Raw genomic sequence first — 18,664 nt, 5'->3', positions numbered from 1 at the left:
CCCAATTCCGATTCCCCAGAAGACCTCCCTGGAAACCGTTCTGGATTCCTTCCTAGAGTTAGGAGGCAGGCAGGTTTCTTAGGCACTATTCTGCGGGGGAGGGTGGAGCGTGCGCTGTCCGGGTATGCGTGGTTGCCATAGACCCTCGGGCGAGGCTCGTATCCCGGGCCAGGACTCCTTTGGGCCGTCTCTTTTTCCTCGTCTCCTTTTCTAGGATGAAACTCATTTCTCCGGCAGGTGGGGAGATTGGGTTAGAGTCACACGGGGATTCAGGAAGCTTTCCTTTGCATCGTCCCATCCCGTCATCCATTCCTCCCATTTCCTGGGGCTCTTCTCCCTCTTCCCCAACTACCCTCTTTTCCATTCGGCGAAGTACACGACTACTTTCCTCCCCTGTCCAGTGGCACCGCATCTACTCTAGCCACAGAAGCCAGTTGTGGAGGAGGGGGCGCGAGAGCTGCTACCCCAGAGCGGGTATTGGGGGTGGCTCGCAGGTCCTCACTCACCCGGCCCTCTCGACTGCGTCCCTCCAGAGCAGCCGCCGCTCATCAATCCCGATCACTCTGCCAGGCTGCTCCCCGGGCGCTCTTCCTTCTCCCTCTCGCCTGCGGTCGTCCACTCTCCCACTCCCTACCTACCCAGCGGCGGCGCTCGGGGTCGGCTGCGCTCGGGGTCTGCGGCGCTCGGGGTCGGCGGCGCTCGGGGTCGGCTGCGCTCGGGGTTGGCCCGAGAAGGGGCGGGGATAAAGCGAGCGGTGGAAGGAGGAGGCTACGTGGTGCCACCGCGGCCCGGGAGCGCCCGACCCCGTGCGCGCGCGCGCCTTGCCAAGGCTTGGGAGGCGGGCGGAGCTGCGGGCGGCGCGGGCGGAGGAGCAGCCGGCGGGGCGGGCAGAGCTAGCGGCGGGCGGAGCAAGGGGTGGGAGGGCGCGCGCGGGCGGGCGGGCGAGCGAGTCGGCGAGCGGCGTCTCCGTCAGCATCTGCCGCGGCCGCCTCTGCCCGAAGCCCGGGGACGAACCGACGGACCGACCGCCTGGCACACGGATGCGGGCGCTCGCTTTGTGTTAGGGGCCAGCTTCGTCGAGGCGCGGGCTTGCAGCGCGAGGCTTCCCGGCTTGCTCGCGGCCACCCCGGCTCCGGCGGCCTCGGCGCAGGAGAGGCTGGAGGTGCGGGATCCGCTCTCCGCCGGTCGGTCCCCGCGCGGCTGAGCCCAGGCCGCCCGCGCCGCGGCCCCGTGCGGCGTCCCTGAGCTCCTGCTCCCCGCCGCGCTGCTCCGAGCGACGGTGCTTCGGGGCTCCAAACTCGGGCTGCCGGGGCAAGTGTCTTCATGAACCCAGAGGATGTCCGGGAAGCACTACAAGGGTCCTGAAGTCAGTTGTTGCATCAAATACTTCATATTTGGCTTCAATGTCATATTTTGGGTAAGTTGGAGCGCTCCTTGGATTCCAACTATTGTGGCCGATCGATTTCGCGAAGATTTCCCCCACGTTGCTCGTTGCCTTTACTTTTCGCAGCCCCGCAGGCGCTTGCCGGAGCAGCGCATAGGCATTCGCCTTCCGCCTTTCCAGCTGGCGCGTTGGAGAAATAAACATTTAATCCTTTCGAGGAATGGGAAGAGGTGAAAAGAGAAACCGAGGTAGAAAGGGGGCACCGAGGCCTTCGGGTGGCTTTTTAAAGAACGAATAGCAGGGATGCAGATAAAAGAAAGGACTCGGCAGTTTGAGAAATGAGCAGCCGCACGAATTGGATTTGCTCCCGGTGGGATATGGATGTTGGGCAGAGCGTGGTGTCATAACAGGGAAGGCTAATCGGGCACAGCCGACCCTAAGGTCCACCTTCTAACCACGATCTGATTGGACGAGGGCTTGGCTCCGCGTTGCCGCGGCTGGTCTGTGCCATGCTCAGCGTGTATCTTCTTGCACCATCTCGGGCTTTGTGTAGGATGCAGATGCCGTGGTATATGGTTCTGTAATGTGCACGTAAATAACGTTTCCTGCACGCTCTTCCTCTTCAGCTGGAAAGCGCTCCTTGTGCATAATGGACTGGCCAGCGGGCGCGCGGGGTAGAGGGATTTATTTATATGTATATGTCATTGTCAGGATAATAACAAGTCACCGTCCACATATGTTTCAATGTGTTCGTGCTCCGTGCCCCACGTTCTCCTTTTTAAAGGAATGACACAGAGCGGACCGTTTTGGGGAAACCTTTGGAGAAATGCAAAGGAGGTGTGCGAGGCATGTTTTATTGGGGAACCAAGAGAGCAAATGCTTGAACACAAGATTCAAATTATGCTCTGCTTGTGTTGAGCACCTACTGTAATTAGGCTGGGACGCCTACTCTTGTTTGTTTGTTTGTTTTCCTTCTTTTCCTTGATCTGGCAAACGTGTTCAGCCAGACAAAGAGTTCTCCAGGACCAGGGGAAAACGTTGGTTCGAAGACCATGCTATTTTTCTTCTCCTTCTCATCCCATCTCATCTTCCTCACTGGGCACCCCCTTTTCCATGGAAAGTAAAGATGGTGGATGTCTGGGTGGGGGGTTCTCTAAGTTGCTGTTCAGTATGAGGTAAACAATGATCCAACTGCGGGATCAACAATTATCCACAGCAGTCTGAACACGGAATGTATTTATTTGGATTCTCCTTTAATTTTGGCCGTTTGCTGTACATATATACATCTGTGAGAATAGTTGTCAATACAGCTTTTCATGTTTTGTTTTTTTTTTTTTTTTTTTTTTTTTTTTTTTTTTGTACCACACTCTTGCCAGGTTATTTTATTTTCTGTTTTCCATAAGAGTACCTTGCATTGGTCATGTATGTTTTGTGAGGGGAAATGGAAGGGACTGGAGACCACTTTCCGTTTCAGCATGTCATCTGTCTTCAGGACTAATAAAAATAATGAGGGGACGCATGAATGGATGTCATATCCTATCATTCTACAGGCATTTTTTTTTTTTTTTTTTTTTTAACCAGTGTTGTGCATGATTCCCGGAAACAGCCCCCCACCTCCCTGCAATCAAACACTGCTACAAATACAGGAAGAAGAAATTATTTTCTTTCTTTGCCCCTTCTCCATTTGTGAAAATGTTTAAAAGTGGTGGGTAGTCACGTTTTTGAATAAGATATTCTGATTTGATTGCAACTTGAAACTTTGTGACTTGGAGAGGCAGGGACTACGGAACTGGGACTGGTTCTTTTTGGGGTAGTGAGTTCAGAGCTCTTGTTTCTACTTGAACATTTCTAAAAGTTGCACATTTTAGCTACCTAGCGACAAAAATCACCCGGGGACTTTCTCTGCCGTTTCCTAGCAGGGGATGGTAAGGAAATAAAAGGGTTCGGGCCTGCTTCCCTGACAGTTTGCTGTAATTTTGTAGAGTGCACAGGGACAAATTTAGCCTGTTCTGTGGATTAGGTTGCAGCAAAACCCCTGGAATTGTAGAGCACTTCAAAGAATTGCAGCATGCTTGCATGGAGAGTTCCAGAATAGAGCGGCATCTTTTTTGATTTTGAAGGTCATCATAGGTGGGTGGGTGGGTGAGTATGGGAAGCCCTAGAGAAGACCTAGGCTGCTAAGCCAGCTGCCCCAGGCAGAATTGTTAAGTGAGTGCCTTGGTATGAGGGCCCTTCACTTACCCTGCCTCCTCTCTTCCCTTCCTCTCCTTTGTATGCCCAAAGCCTTCCTCTCAGATACACCTTTCCTATCCTGCTCTCTGCTCCAAAATTACCCCATATTTAAATATCCTGCTTTATCGTAGAATGGTCTCTAGTGGTGATCAACAGGAAGGCAACCATATGGTTTTGATTAAAGCAGTTCAGACTAAGATGCTAGTGACTGAAAAGCAGGGGTCAGTAGCTTGGCAGCTTGTTTCTGAAAAGTTGCACACCTCTGCCCTCTGCAGAGTCACCAACCTGTCTGCGACTGCCAAAGACAGCCGACTCAGTGCTACTCCCATACAATTATGAAGAAGAGATTGCCAACAGCATGGTTTCCCAATTGTTCATTTTTACCCTGAACTGCTAGACTAAATTTGACATACACTGGTGACATTTACAAGTATAGTTCTGGTAAAATAAAATTGAACATATGGTGGCACCAGCACTGAAATTTTTTTTTTTTAATTTCCTAATTGGGAGTTTGGCTCTTTGTTAGTTAACTGCCTGGGCCTCAGTTTCTCAGCTGTTAAATTGAAGGAGTTGGATGAGTTATAAGGTTCTTTCTAGTTGTTACACAGAATGAGTTTCTTGAGTTTCAATAGGCTGGAGAAGAAAAATAGAAGAGTTTGGCCACTAACATATAACAGTGGTAGTATATACTAGGACACTTGATAAATTATAGACATTTTCTGTTAGGGAGGCTTGTCTGAAGACCAGTTTTATTACTTTCATTTCTTCCTCTAAGACCATTTTATTGAAAAAAAAAAAAAAAAAACTTTCACTAATTTCTTCTTGGCTTGTTCAGTTCCTGGTATAGTCGACATGCTTTTTTCTCACCACTGTAAATCTCAGATGTATTCCCGTGAGTCATTAAACATATTTTTATCATTAGAATTACAGCTTCATGTATAAAATTTGAATCCTTTTATATAACGGTTGTAATGATGTTGTGAGTAACAAAGTCAACATCTTGTACAGATTCCTTTCTCATTAGTTATCACAGGGTGGTAGGGGACAAAGTTGTTTTCTCTGTTACATATTGGAACAACTCAAGACAGAAGGGAATTGATTTTATTGAGGGTGTCACCGTACTAGAACATTTCTCAGAAAACCCTAAGACTGCTTTGGGGTTGGGGGAGGGAGGAGAAGGAGGGTTTTGTTTTAAAGTCATTTCTTTTGGGTACTGAACCCCACATCCCATCACCCATCAGTAATAGATGTTATTAATATTTGGATTCTGGCTCTTAACTGTTTTGGATTCTGGATATGTAACTTTCTAGGCAAGTAAGTTGATCTCAATATTCTGGTTATTTATTGCTACATAACAACCTCCAAACTTAGTTGTTTAAAACACCGTATTTATTATTATAGCTCATAGTTCTGTGATTTGGCCAGGCTCATCTGGACACATCTCACTCGTGGTCTCATACAGTTGCAGTGAGATGTGGTTGGAATTGGAGTTATCTGAAGGCTCTTTGGAGCAGGATGCCCAAGATGGTATACTCATATGACTGGCAGCTGATGCTTGCTGGGATCTTAGCCAGAGTCCTGGAGCATCTACAGAAGATGCACCTACAGCAGCTTCTCCTGTCTCTAAGATTTAAAGAAGCTTTCAGCCGGTTAAGGCTGCACTTAGAACTAGCAGTGCCACGTTTATCTATTTCATTGGTTAAAGCACTCATGCAGCCTGCTCAATTTCAAAGGGTGAAGAATTAGATGCCATCTTTTGATGGAGAAGTGTCAAAGTCACATTGCAGAAGGTCATGCATGTGTGGTCATCCTCAAAAAATATTATAGTCTGCTGTATTAAGGCACTGAGCCTTAATTTCTTGTTTATAAAGGAAAGATAACATTATCTAATGGTGTTGTAGTTTGAACGATTCAGTGAGATAATGTTTTACTCAGCAAAATAGCTCAATATTGAACAAATGATGAATATCATTATTGTTATTGTCTCCATATTTTATATTGGTTCCATACAGGGATATAGAACTTCTAGAATGCCTTACTCTAGTACTTTGGCATCATTGCTACGAGGTAATACAATACTCTTAAGACCTGCCAGGAAGATGCGGCAAATGGATTCAATAGATTTTATAGTGACTTGTTAGGAAAAAACTCCATGGAAGTCGTGAATGATTTGGGAGAACCAACTCATTTTTCCGTTCTCTTTGCTACAAAAAATTAGAAAAGCCTTAGATACTTGAGGCCAAATTTCTCTTTTGATGTGCTTTCAGATACATTTGTGTCTTTAAGCGAAGGCTTATCCGGGGTTGATGGCAGAATCTTGCCTCTAATTTGCTTCCATGGGGCTTAAATTCAGAGAGGAGGGAGACTTAGGAAACCTTCTGTGTGTGTGTGTGCGGGGGAGGGGGTGCATCAAGTTGGAAGCCTTATCTTATGATTCACTATAAATTGCAAGATGTTCTGGAATGATGATACATCAGCAGTTTATAAGTCATAATTTTTGTTTTAATTTGCTAGACATCTGTTAGCTTCGATGGCAACCATATGGGAATCTAAATTGCCTTTTGAATTACAGGGAGATGGTAGGAAGAAAGCTAAATATGGTTATGAAAGTGTCATATGGGAAAAGTGTAAGAAAGGTATAAAGTGGGGAAAGTAATTGAATATAGACTTGCTTAGTCTGGCCACTCCCTCCGTGGGGCAGTATGCAGGCGTAGAAGCATTCTCACTTGATGATGTACTCCGCAGATTGAAATGAAGCCAAGTGAGGAGAAGTTGGAAAACCAAATAGTGTTTCACCCACCATAAAATTGCCAAAATGTTTCACTCATTTAGATGGGTCACTTTGTCTTAATGTCCACAGTAATAGGTAGTCCCTGGCAAAAGATGAAAGCAATCTGCATTTTTAACAGAGCTTTACACTTGTGATGTTTTTCCTGTAAGACCTCAAATTGTCTTCCAAGGATATTATATCTTTGTGACAGATGAAGAAATTGGAGTACAGAGATGTGGAGTAACTTTCGAGGTGTTGAAGAGCATCTCAAGGTTCAGCTTTGGAGTGTTAAGTCTCTTAACACTCTGTGATAGCCCCAGCTTTTCGGGTAGAGATTTAGTTTAGAAGATGCTTGTTATTCTAAAATAAAACATCAAGTAAGTCATTTACATCTGTTCATAATTGAAAAGTGATAAAGTTTTTGCATATGCCACGATTAACACCACCCACAAGCACAAAAATGTTAGGATGAAAATGTTCTTCAAGAATATGATGGAATAATTGGAGCCTATTGGAAGTTCATAAATGAAAATTGGAGTATTATAGACAGCATTCTTGAATCACATGTTTCTTCCTATGTGTAACACTGATGACTGTTTTAAAATTTCTAACTTCCAAATCATCCTACTCCACTGGATTATAAGGGCTTCAAGTGTGGGGGCTGTCTCACTTTCATAAGCTCAGTGTCTTGCACATTGTCGGAAACACAGTAGATGTTTTAATAAATGTTATGGCCAGGCATGGTGGATTTAACACCTGTTAAATCCCAACATTTTAGGAGGCTGAGGCTGGAGGATGACTTGCGTCCAGGAGTTTGAGACCAGCCTGGGTAGCATAGTGAGACCCTTTCTCTACAAAAAAAAATTGGGAATTAGCTGGGTATGGTGATGCATGCCTGTAGTCCCAGCCACTTGGAAGGCTGAGGTAGGGAGATCACCTGAGCCTGGGAGGTTGAGGCTTCAACTGCACTTCAGAGTGACAGAACAGCACCCTGTCTCAAAAAAAAAAAAAAAAAAAAAAAAAAAAAAAAAAAGTACGTTGAAGGAAGGGATTACAAAATCATCAGAAAGTATGTAGGAATGATCTCCTCTAACTTCCTAGTCAGTGAGGCGTCTCCACTGTATCCTGCCTACCCTTCTAAGCACGGATCTGTTTTTGGACCACTTTAATTGTAGAGTTTCATCTGTTTTCAAACTAGATGTAATCTGCCTCTGCATAATTTCCATCCTCCTAATTTACTGTTCATTTCAAGTTTTTATTTGGAAATATCAAACCTATAGAAAAATTGCATGTGGTATAGAGAACTTGCTTTATCCTGTTGGAGAAAAAGTTGCCAGCATGATGGCTGTCACACAAACAGGTTAGTATGTATTTTCTGTAAACTGGAATATTCTCCTAGATCACCACAGTACCACCATCAAAGCCAGGAAATTACCAATGATACATTAACACTATTTAATCCTTAGACTTTGTCCAGGTTTCCCAGTTGCCTCCAGTAATGTTTTAAAGCAAAAGAATCCAGATCAGAACCACACTTTGTATTTAGTTACATCTTTTTCGTCTCTTTCAGTAAGAATTATCATGTCCTTGATACTTTTGACAATTATAAGCCAGTTACTGTGTAGACTGTCCCTCAGTGTGTGTTTGTCTGCCATTTCCACAAGCTTAGATTCAGGCTATGCACCTTTGGTAGGCACACTACAGAAATTGTGCTGCATTCTCATTGTACCCTATCAGGGTGGCATTGATTTCTGTTTGTCCCATTACTGATGATGGTCACTTGATTAGGGTGTTGTCTGCCAGGATTCTTTACCATATACTCTTTTCCTATTTGTAGTTTATAAATATTTTATGGTAAATTATATTGAAACTATGTAAATAGCCTATTCCTCATCAAATTTTCAATCTATTATTGATATCAGTAAGAACTTATGATCTTCTTTTTTTCAGTGTCTTTTAATGTTACTCTCTGTCACTGACTTTATTTAAAATGGCCCTCGGTTTGGCCAGTGCAGTGTTTCCACGTTGGCTTGGCTCCTGTGCTCTTTTATGTCTCATCAGTCTCTGAGCACCCTCTTGCTCTCTGGCAGAATAAGATGTTCCAAACTCATTTTGTGATTTACCTGTGTCATCTTTTGTATCAGTCATTTCTCCAAGGAGCTTTTGAATGGAGAATGGACTTTAGAAGCCAAGATCTGGTTGTTTGGTGTGCTCATTGCTATTAGGGTATCGCTGCTCTGTGTATGTATATACATACACGTCCATCTGTATTTCTGTATCTATGTACTTTTAAACCATGAGTTTACAATCATACCTCAAATTCCTGATACCACAGGGCTTATTTTTTCCTCTCCATATTTTATAATTGCTTCCTTGACAGTGAGATTCCTGGGTCCCTTTATTCTTAACAGTTTGCTTATTTGGTAAATCTCCCCCTGTGTCACCAGCCTTCTGTGGCTGCTGCCACTTCCTCACTGGGCTGCCCTCCTCAGCTGTTGGTGCTCTGACATACAGATACCTTTCTCCCTGTGATATCCTGCTCTGGACCTCTGTAGTGTCCCTCCTCTTATCTTTCTGTAAGCAGAGGCCTACTGGCTTAGACCTGCGTAATGGCTTTGAATTTTCAGGAGGGAGAAGGAGAAGGAGAAGAAGAGCCGAGGCTAGTCTTGAATGATATAAAATAAGACTCATCTTCCTTTCCCATGGTCCTTCATGATTTAAAAATAGCCATTATGTCATTCCCAAACCTTCTCTTTTCCACCTTTAAAAGCTCCTGGTTCCTCCGTGTGTTTACACTAATGATGTTTCTCTTGTAAGCATCTCAAAGAGTCTTCCAAACATGTTATATCTTTGAGACATGAAATCGGAGTACAGAGATGTGGAGTAACTTTTGAGGTGTTAAGAGCATGGCAGGGTTCAGTTTTAGAGTATTAAGTCTACATATACTGTTTCCAGATTGTTCTTTGCCCTGGTCATGGGCCTCTGCCTGGGGTCCCATTTGGACACACCTCTGTTAATGCAGCAACCAGCAGGGAACACGTTGTTCACAGGCCTTTTTAACCATCAGAGAGCAGTAACCTGTTAGGCTTGGACTCTCCCTTCTGTCCCTAGGCTGTGCTGTGCCCGGTGGCAGAAGCCTCTGCTACTGTCTGGAATTGACCTTGAGTAAGTTACTTTCACAGATTAGTTCCTCAGTTGCTCATCTAAAAAAACTGGAAAATAATTTTCTGCAAAGTTGTTATCCAGTATTACGTGAGATCATGCATATCAAAGTGCTTCATAAATGGTAAATCTCTAAATACAAATGCTAGTGATTAAACCAGGCTAAACCGCACTTGCTTTTCCCGGCAGCCAAGGAGCACTGTTGGCTTGAATTGACTTTTTAGTGAAATAAAACCTTCACTTTTGTATTAAACCATCCCCCTAAGCTATGGGCTAATCAGAAGCCCTAACCCTCCAGTTAATTGTTTGAATTTAGATTTAGTTCTGTTTATTTCTCCCATTTAAATGTCTTATTCTGGCCTAGTGCATTTCAAACCTGCTACCAGCAATTCTAGGCTTCCTTGAGGTGTTATGTGGGTGGGTGGGTCTGTGCTCGTGGGGTGTGGGCTGAGCAGTGTCTCTCTTTCCCTCAGAAAAGCTCGGCTATTAGTTTGATATTTTGGGATACTAAGAAAGATTTTTGCTTGAAAAAAGGGGTTACCCCCACTTAAGAAAGAAAACAACCAGTATTCTAGCCTTTAGATGTTTTTGAATCTTGATGGCCAGAGTACATTAAAAAAAATTAGTCCTCATGTGGGTTTTATCTTTTGGAATCTCTTCATGGATGGGAAGTCCCTCTTACTAACTAGGGGTGACTTCTGTAAGATTAGTTGGGATTAGTAGGGATTTCACCCCTTTATGCATATAGTGTAGCAGCCTGATAGTAAAAATTTCAGTCTTCCCATTGGGAGATCTGGTTTAATAGGTCCATTCAGGATGGGGCCCTGGAATTTCTGTTAAGAAAAAAAAATCAAAACTTCCTGCAAGTCTTTGTGATGCCCAACCGAGTTTGAGAAGCTCTGGCTTGTTTTTCTTGGGAAGGTGTGGCCTCTGCTTTGCGTTGCCTCCTGGAGGCTTGTTTTCCTGCATGGGTGGGAGAGCTGGGTGTGGGTGGTGTAGAGCAGTGACCAAAGGGTGACTGATTTCACCAGCACACAAAGCTACTGTTCTTTGCTTACAAGAAAAAAAATGTGGCCTATTTTATCCCTTGTGGAATTTTTTATTAATTCAAAAATGCCAGTTTATTTTTAAACCTGAAAGCCCTAAAAGCAAAATAAGAAAACTCTCTTCAAAGAGAACTTCTAGTGCTGCAATTAGGATGCTAACAATTAGCATCACATAGCGCTAGAAGCCAGTCATTCCTTCGATAGGCACGGTGAAGAGCTAGACTTTTTGTTCCCTTGCTCTGCTTTTCCTGGACTGCTTTGCACATATCAATGAAGTTGAGTAGATCTAACTATAGGCACTTAACAACCGCAGACCACCCTCTCCTTAAAAAAAAATCAGCCTCCCCGTCTACTGTTGCTGTTCCTTTCAGCCTCCATTTTCTGGGGCTTTCTTGTTGGCCTCCAGCCCTGACTGTGCTCAGTTTGCAGGAGGGGAGTTGCTTTCTGCATCAAGGTCTGCATGACAGGTTCATTGATGCTGTGGAAGGGACATTTCTTTTCCCATATCGAAACTTGCGGCACAGTTGATGTTAAAGCAAATGCAATCTAGAACACTATTTGCCAGTGTTCTTTAGAAAGCTTCAGTGTGGGGTGGGGGCCAAAAAAAAAAAAAAAAAAAAAGAAAAAGAAAAAGAAAGCTTCAGTGTGGAATATCTGGATTATGCATAATGTTTTCCTGTTATTTCTTAACGTTCTTTCTTTCCTCAACCCCCTTTAAAAGAAATTTAGATCTTTGACTATGGCTGGGTTCCTAAAGTAGAAATCTTTTGAAAAATAAAATTTTGAATAAAAACCTATATTATTTCTCTGAGATGTTTTACTGGGTCTAACACCACTCCTTTTATTTAAAAAAAAAAAAAAAAAAAAAAAGCAAAACAGAAAAGCCAACCAAACAAAACCAAATCAGAATGGTGTATAAACTCTATGGTTAGCACTGTGATATTATCTATATGTACATAAAGGATCGTTAATTATGAATCCAAAGGTATAATTTTTAAGCAATATAATCACTAAGCCCAATTACAAAATGGTGTTTTCGTGGATGGCAAAACATTTACAAATGGCAAGACATTTTGGCTCTCCTCACTGAAAGGGAAAAGTGATGTTCTATACCACTTCCAGCTACTATTTACTATTTTGATAAGTATTACAAGGCATAGGGCTCTTTTTACTTGTTGGAAAATTTTTCTAAATTACACTTGGCACTACGGCTTGAGTTTCTAAAAATCTGGAGGGAACAGCTGGTGCTCTAATAAATATTCAGGCCAGCTATTTTAATGCGTTGTACTCAATTAAGTAGTCCTAATAAAAGACCAATACTTGACTTAAGCATTTCTCAAAGCATAATGTTGTGCTTCCAACAAAAATTTTCTCCAACTGTTAATATTTCCCCCCAAGCAGCCTTAAAATTTAATTCTGCCAAGTAAGTAGTCTAATCACTGATGATGGATTTAATGCCAGAAGTTAGTTCTGTTTTAAGGTATAGTTGTATCAATATGGCCCAACCCCTTATTTGGAGACTCCACAGGTCACTGACCTCTTAGAAGAATTGTTTGTGTGGTTCAGTGTGAGAGAGTATTGAGAGATTCATTCTCACTTGCGCATTCTGGTACCCTGGTGGTGGGAGGCGCAGAAAGTCTGCTTTAAAGAGTTTAGAGTTTGAGTGTGTCTGGATTTTTACCCAGCTACATTCCCAGGCTTGTGACCTTAGACATTACCTGCCCACTTTTCAGTTAAGTCTCCCCTTCATCTGCAAAATGGTACGTTTAGTAGTATTCATATTATTAATAGCAGTATTAAGATAATGTCTATCTCAGAGTCGTGAAGACTCAAAGAGTTCATATGTATAAACTGCTTGGAATAGTCAATAGGTATTAGCAATTATTATACTTTCCTCAACACTGGTAATTTCTTTTGGTTGTTTTCCCTTCTTTCAGAATCATTAAAATATTCTTACACTAACATATGTTTTTTGTTCTCTGTAATATTCTGCCTACATAAGTGCATTCTCAAAATAACTAAAAGGAAAAAAAGATCTAACAAATGTTCGCAGTGTTCTTTTCATTGTAATGAGTGGCACGCAGTTCTTATCATGGATACCAGACCATGAATTCGCATCTATTGTTTGTTGTTAATTTTCCCTTTTTTCTTTACCCAGTTAGATTCACTATTTTTTTTTTTTTTTTTTTTTTGCAAAACCAAAATGTCTCCTATTAGCATTTTGTACTGAGAAGTTGAGTTTCTGATGGATAGCTGTGGTGTTAGGCCCCATACCTGGGTGGGGTGGGGAGGATGCAAACACTTTATCAACATCTGTTAAATCTGGGCATTCTGGAACTATCTAGATGGCTGTAACTACATGTCTTTAGTTCTTTACGGTATTATAAATCCTGCATATTTTGGTTATTTTTTTACTCTGTGTATTTCAGATAAATTCTTCAGGTTATGAAGGTGAAACTTGTGTCAGTGATCCAGATAACTTGGGTTTTCCCCTTGTATGTCCTTTCAGTTGATGCAGAGCTGGGATTTTGGATTGAACTACCTGGATCATTGACTAATCATCTTGGGGAATGAGAGACTTACTGGCTTCTCCTCTAGGGCATAAATGGGATCCAACGAGAGCTTGTGCTTTTTTTTTTTTTTTTTTTTTTTGCCACCTGTACTGTCACCTGACACAGAAGGCACAGGCTGTCGCATTTCCAAGTTTCATCTTCCATAACTGGGCTCAGCTCTGAGAGGAAGGTCACGGCATGATAAATTAGTAGGTGCAAGGAGCCTTGTCACTCATTCCCATGCAGAAGGCATGCTGAAAACCCCAGCCCTTTAAGAGGCAGTGGGGTATGAAGGGAGAAGTTTAAGTAGAACTTTTACTATAGTTTTTATTAGTAAAAAAGAATGATGTATGTAGCATAACAGGATTTTACAGAAGCATGTTTAAAGTCATTTCCAGCTTACCACAAACACCCCTAAAACTGCTGGTATAGATTCATTAATCTCACAGTCCTCAGGTGGGTTGTGACTCCCTGTTATGTAAACACCAACCATATTACTTCCCTTGGTCCTCCTGACCTCCACTAGCTGGTTTCAGCGGATATCAGGATTTAGGTCGCCACCTGATGATATAAAGCAGTGAATCCCAAGGTTCAGCCATTTGTAAACTACCTGCATGGTTTTGGACAAACTCTTGTGTCACCCCGTAGTTTCTCAGATTTTAATATGCATCAGGTTGCTTGGGATATCTTGTTCAAATGCGGATTCTGGTTCAGTAGGAGTAAAGGGGCCAAAGATCCAGTATCTTTAGCTAATGCCTAGGCAATGCTGATGCCTCTGGCTCACCGATCTCACTTTGAATCACAAGGATCTAGTCCATCTGAAACAATCGTTTTTTTTAAATTGACTCTGATTTTAAATCTTAAATACATATATTTAAACAGGAGCGTAAAAAGTATCACTATTCAAATGCATATGATGACAAATATGACTTATTAACTTCTACCAGCATGTAGTTATTGGTACCTGCTGGTAAGCCTGAGTCAGAGGCCTCTTTTCTTTTGTTGTAATGGAGGTTAACAAGTGTACCAAGTGTTCGACATTCTGGCATCAAATGGAGACATTTTCCTTAACTGGACCAGAGGATTAAAAGATAGCTGAAAGCAGTGACTTTCTTAGTGAACGGTATTTAATGCTGCATTCTAAAACTGTCTCTTCTGGTACCACAGGTCACTAGGGAATCTCACTTTGGGGAACACGTGTGTTTAAGTAATTTGCAGCAAGGCATGTATTTATAAGCTGAAATCTATTAGTGAGATGGATGGATCCCTAGAGGTGAAATGTTTGGGGAATGAGTTTAAATGTTTGCATACTCCATGTTCTGTTTTCTGTTAGGGGTGTGGGAAAGAAGAGGGGCATCCCCCATTTCTGAAAAGTTGCTAACCCTAGGGTCAGTGAGTAGTTATGTCTTAGGTATGAAAAGGAAAATGCTTTGGGAAATTGTATCTCAGGCTACCAGGAAGTCAACCTTAAATACTTAGGAACTGTATCTCAGGCTACCAGGAAGTCAACCTTAAATACTTAGGAACTGTATCTCAGGCTACCAGGAAGTCAACCTTAAATACTTAGGAACTGTATCTCAGGGGCATCCTCCTCTCCTCTTCCAAGTTACTGTAGGTACATATCGCTTAAGGTCAGCTTTAGAATGTGTCTGTTTATTTAATGCATTTTAAATATAGGGTGCTTTTTTATTGCAAAAACAATACGGCAACATCAATATTGCTTTTTTAAAGGAAATTTATCACAATAATATTTTCTTTTGGTTCAACTATATTAAAAGTGGAAACTCTGAGTCAAGTGCTTTGAGAACAGTGAACAAACACTTCAGAATGAAAAAAATATTTTAGAGTTTCAGTTGTATTCACCTATGATGACTTGAATTTAGCAAACCTTAATTAACTTTTTAAAAGAAAAATGTGCTGTTACATTGGTGGCTTTTAAACATTTCTTCTGACTTTACCAGCCTTTCCCCCTTAGGACAACATTTAAAATAAGTGTTTTTAACATACAGAGCAAATACCTTGTGAATAAACATCAATTTCACACAACTAGAAAAACAAAATAAAATCAATACGTCTCCTTTAGGCATTTGAAAAACTCTATACTTTTAAAGGGAGAAGTTATAATTAAGTAATAGGAAAACTTAGCCCCAAGAAGCCAGGCTGTTAGTTTTAAATGTTTTGCAGCCTGACCTTATGGAGGCGGAAGACTAGGGCTAGAGACTTCTGAGCACCTGTTTCGTTGTTGGTGCCCTACTTATCCAAGGATGGGCAGCAACTGCCCACATAGCAGCTCCTGTGAGAAAGCCCGCTCTGTTTTTGTTTTTAATCTCATAGCTGGAATCCTAGGGAAACTAGTGTTCTCTTTAGTACCAAGTTCTTTTGGCTTCGTCTATTGGGTTTTGAAAGAATAGATTGAATTAAGGGATGTCTAGATGATACAACTATATGTGGCATTTTCATAGTTTTTCCTGACCCTGCAAGATTAATAGTCCCTAATATTCTCTCTGTATGCTTTGAGAGTTTTGCTATGCAGTGAAGATTGGAAACAATTGCACAAAAATTTGAAAAGTGTTTTACTTGTCATTTTTAAAGATACAGAATCACTATTTTAGAAGTGAAAGGTCTCAAAACTAATTGAAATGTATTTTGTGAAATACATAAATATGTATTCCACTTAAATATTGATATATTTGGTTTTTAAAATATATGTTATCAATATATATCCTTGGTGCTTATTCAATACTGATCTATATCCTTGGTCTTTTAAAAAAACGTACAGTCATGTGTCGCTTAACAGGGGGTATGTTCTGAGAAATGAGTCGTTACCAGATTTCATCATTGTGTAAACATCATAGAGTGTACAACACAGATGGTGTGTAGCCTGCTACCCACCGAGGCTGTATGGCGTAGCCTATTTCTCCTGGACGGCAAAGTTGTACAGCGTATTACAGTACTGAATACTGCAGGCAATTATAACACAGTGGTGTTTGTGTGTCTAAACATACACAAGGTACAGTAAAAATACAGTATTAATGATAAAAAATGGTACACCAGTATAGGGCTCTTACCATGAATGGAGCTTGCAGGACCGGAAGTTGTTCTGGGTGAGTTAGGGAGTGAGTGGTGAGGGGCTAGGACATTACTTTACACAAATGCAGACAGACTTCATGAAAACTATACCTATGCTACACTAAATTTACAAAACTTGCTTTCTTTCAATAATTAACCTCAACATACTGTCACTTTTTTACTTTATTAACTTTTTTAAAGCTTTTTTACTCTTGTAATAACACTTAGCTTAAAAACAGATTGTATAACTGTACAGAAATATTTTCTTTATATCCTTACTCTGTAAGCCTTTTAAAAAAATAATTATTTTTTATTTTTAAAACTTTTTTGTTAGAAACGAAGACACACACATTAGCCTAGACCTACACAGGATCAAGATCATCAAGATGTCACTAGACCATGGGAATTTTTCCAGCTTCATTAGAATCTTCTGGGACCACAGTTGTTCTGTCACTGATTACAATGTCATCATGCAGTGTGGACATGTACTGTAGACATGTACTGTCTTTGGAAGAAAAACAAGATAAACTACCTAAAAGACCATATCACCTCTAAATATTTTCATTCATGATAAGAGACTAAAATTTCCTTATTCTAGTATACTATAAATATGCAAACTAAATAAACTTGTTTTAAAGTTAAAAGCTAGAGATCTATTTTAGAGTCTAACACATAAGCAGAAAAAAAAATTTTTTGTGGTTATTGGTTGAAGGCTAGAGAAGAAACTCTTTGAACTATAAAATTACTGAGTCTTAGATAGAAACTCCAAGAAATCATTAATTATTGCTAAGAACCTTTTAAAATGCAGTTTTAAAGTTTAAGTGTTCTTTCTATTGAATTTTTTTCTTCACCCATCCTGTGATTCTAATTCCAAAATTGAGAAGACAGAGCTTTTTACTTTTAGGGAAGCGAAATCTCTTTCTCGCTCTAAAAAGGTTGACCTGCTGATGAAAGAACAGAAGGTTGGAATTCTTGTGAGCAGGAATAGCTGTGCAAATACTTAATGCATTGTTATTTGGCCAATCTTTTTAGCACCCAAATATTAGAACTATGCATTAATTGGTCCTTTGTGGCCCTGATTGTGTAATCTTGGGATTTACATGTTGAAAAGGGACCTCACAAATCAATTGGGTCCTAGTTTTTACTACTCACTGTTCCTCACTTTGCCCACCCTTTTCATAGTGGAATCCTTTATTTTCCTAACTAAAATTATAAGCAAAGCCCCCAGTTTATAAAACAAGGAACAGAGCTGCTGTTCTGGGAGCCCAGCGTCTCAGGTGGCTCAGATGTTCTTGGTATCACTGTGTAGGAAAAGCGTGCAGAGGGGACAGGGGAGACCTTGTGGATTTTACCCATGGTTGGAGATTGAGCTGAGACTGGTGGAGAAGGCATCTGCTTACCATTTATATGTTGCATTAGGATAAAGTCGGCACTGGCCTGTGTTCTTTGTAGGATGTGTTCACACTGAGTTGTCCAAGTTGCCAAGTCCCAGCACTTTGACTCCATTTGGTTCTGTTAAACGGTTTTGGTGCAGTTGTTTTGATTCACATCAACCTTGCTTATGTTAAGTAACTATTCAGGTTATTTATTATGCATTACTCTTATGCTTTGGAATGAGCAGACTCAGAAACCTCTGCTTCATATGGATTCCATATGTGGCCTTAAAGTTAGCAGAAACACAAAGGTTTCCAATTAATTTGCACATAAAATTGTATATTGAAGAAATTAAGCTTGATGGCATAGGCATTATTTGAAATTCTCTGTCGTCTTTAATAGTGTTTATATTTCGTTTAAACAAGCTATTAGGTGTTTGAGGGTTCTTGGTGATAAACATAATCTACACATTCACATATGTCCTATTTGGTTTTTATTACACAATGCAGATATCCATGGAATTTATTTTATTGTTTTATATTGAAGAGCTCCAGATAGTAGGAGATGACCAAAAAAAGGTGGGGATAGGCTGGGCATGGTGGCTTATGCCTGTAATCCCAGCACTTTTGGAGGCCAATGCAGGCGGATCACCTGAGGTCGGGAGCTGGAGACCAGCCTGACCAACATGGAGAAACCTGGTCTCTACTAAAAATACAAAATTAGCTGGGCATGGTGGCACATGCCTGTAATCCCAGCGAACTCTGGAGGCTGAGACAGGAGAATGGCTTGAACCCAGGAGGCGGAGGTTGTGGTGAGCTGAGATTTTGCCATTGCTTTCCAGCCTGGGCAACAAGAGCGAAACTCTGTCTCAAAAAAAAAGAAGGAGATAGTTACTCTTTATTTCTGTGATTTAACTTTTTCTCCTCCACCTCTTCCCAATGCTAGGCAGAGAATATTACAACGTGTAAGACTTTGGTTAAGGATGAGACTGCCTGGATTGAAACATGGGCCTTGATACTTCCAAGCTGTGTGACCATGGATGGTTACTTTATCACTAATCCTTTTGGGCAAAAAG

General features: G+C 41.4%; 1 protein-coding gene across 2 annotated transcripts in view; it reads left to right on the top strand.

Annotated features, from left to right (window-relative positions):
* Nucleotides 1-945: 945 nt before the first annotated feature.
* Nucleotides 946-18,664, top strand: part of TSPAN5 (tetraspanin 5) — a 191,488-nt gene continuing 173,769 nt past the window's right edge. The window contains exon 1 of one of the 2 annotated variants that reach the window (XM_074396485.1): nucleotides 946-1,417. In XM_074396485.1, the coding sequence (XP_074252586.1) occupies nucleotides 1,337-1,417 (81 nt within the window). In that variant the 5' untranslated portion in view covers nucleotides 946-1,336. The remainder of the gene's footprint in view (nucleotides 1,418-18,664) is intronic. The other variant, XM_003929530.3, reaches the window with a different exon arrangement.

Source organism: Saimiri boliviensis, chromosome 3 (assembly GCF_048565385.1).
Source record: "Saimiri boliviensis isolate mSaiBol1 chromosome 3, mSaiBol1.pri, whole genome shotgun sequence".
Lineage (NCBI taxonomy): Eukaryota > Metazoa > Chordata > Mammalia > Primates > Cebidae > Saimiri > Saimiri boliviensis.
The sequence above is the reverse complement of the archived record's forward strand: the minus strand, read 5'-3'. Positions and strand labels throughout refer to the sequence as shown.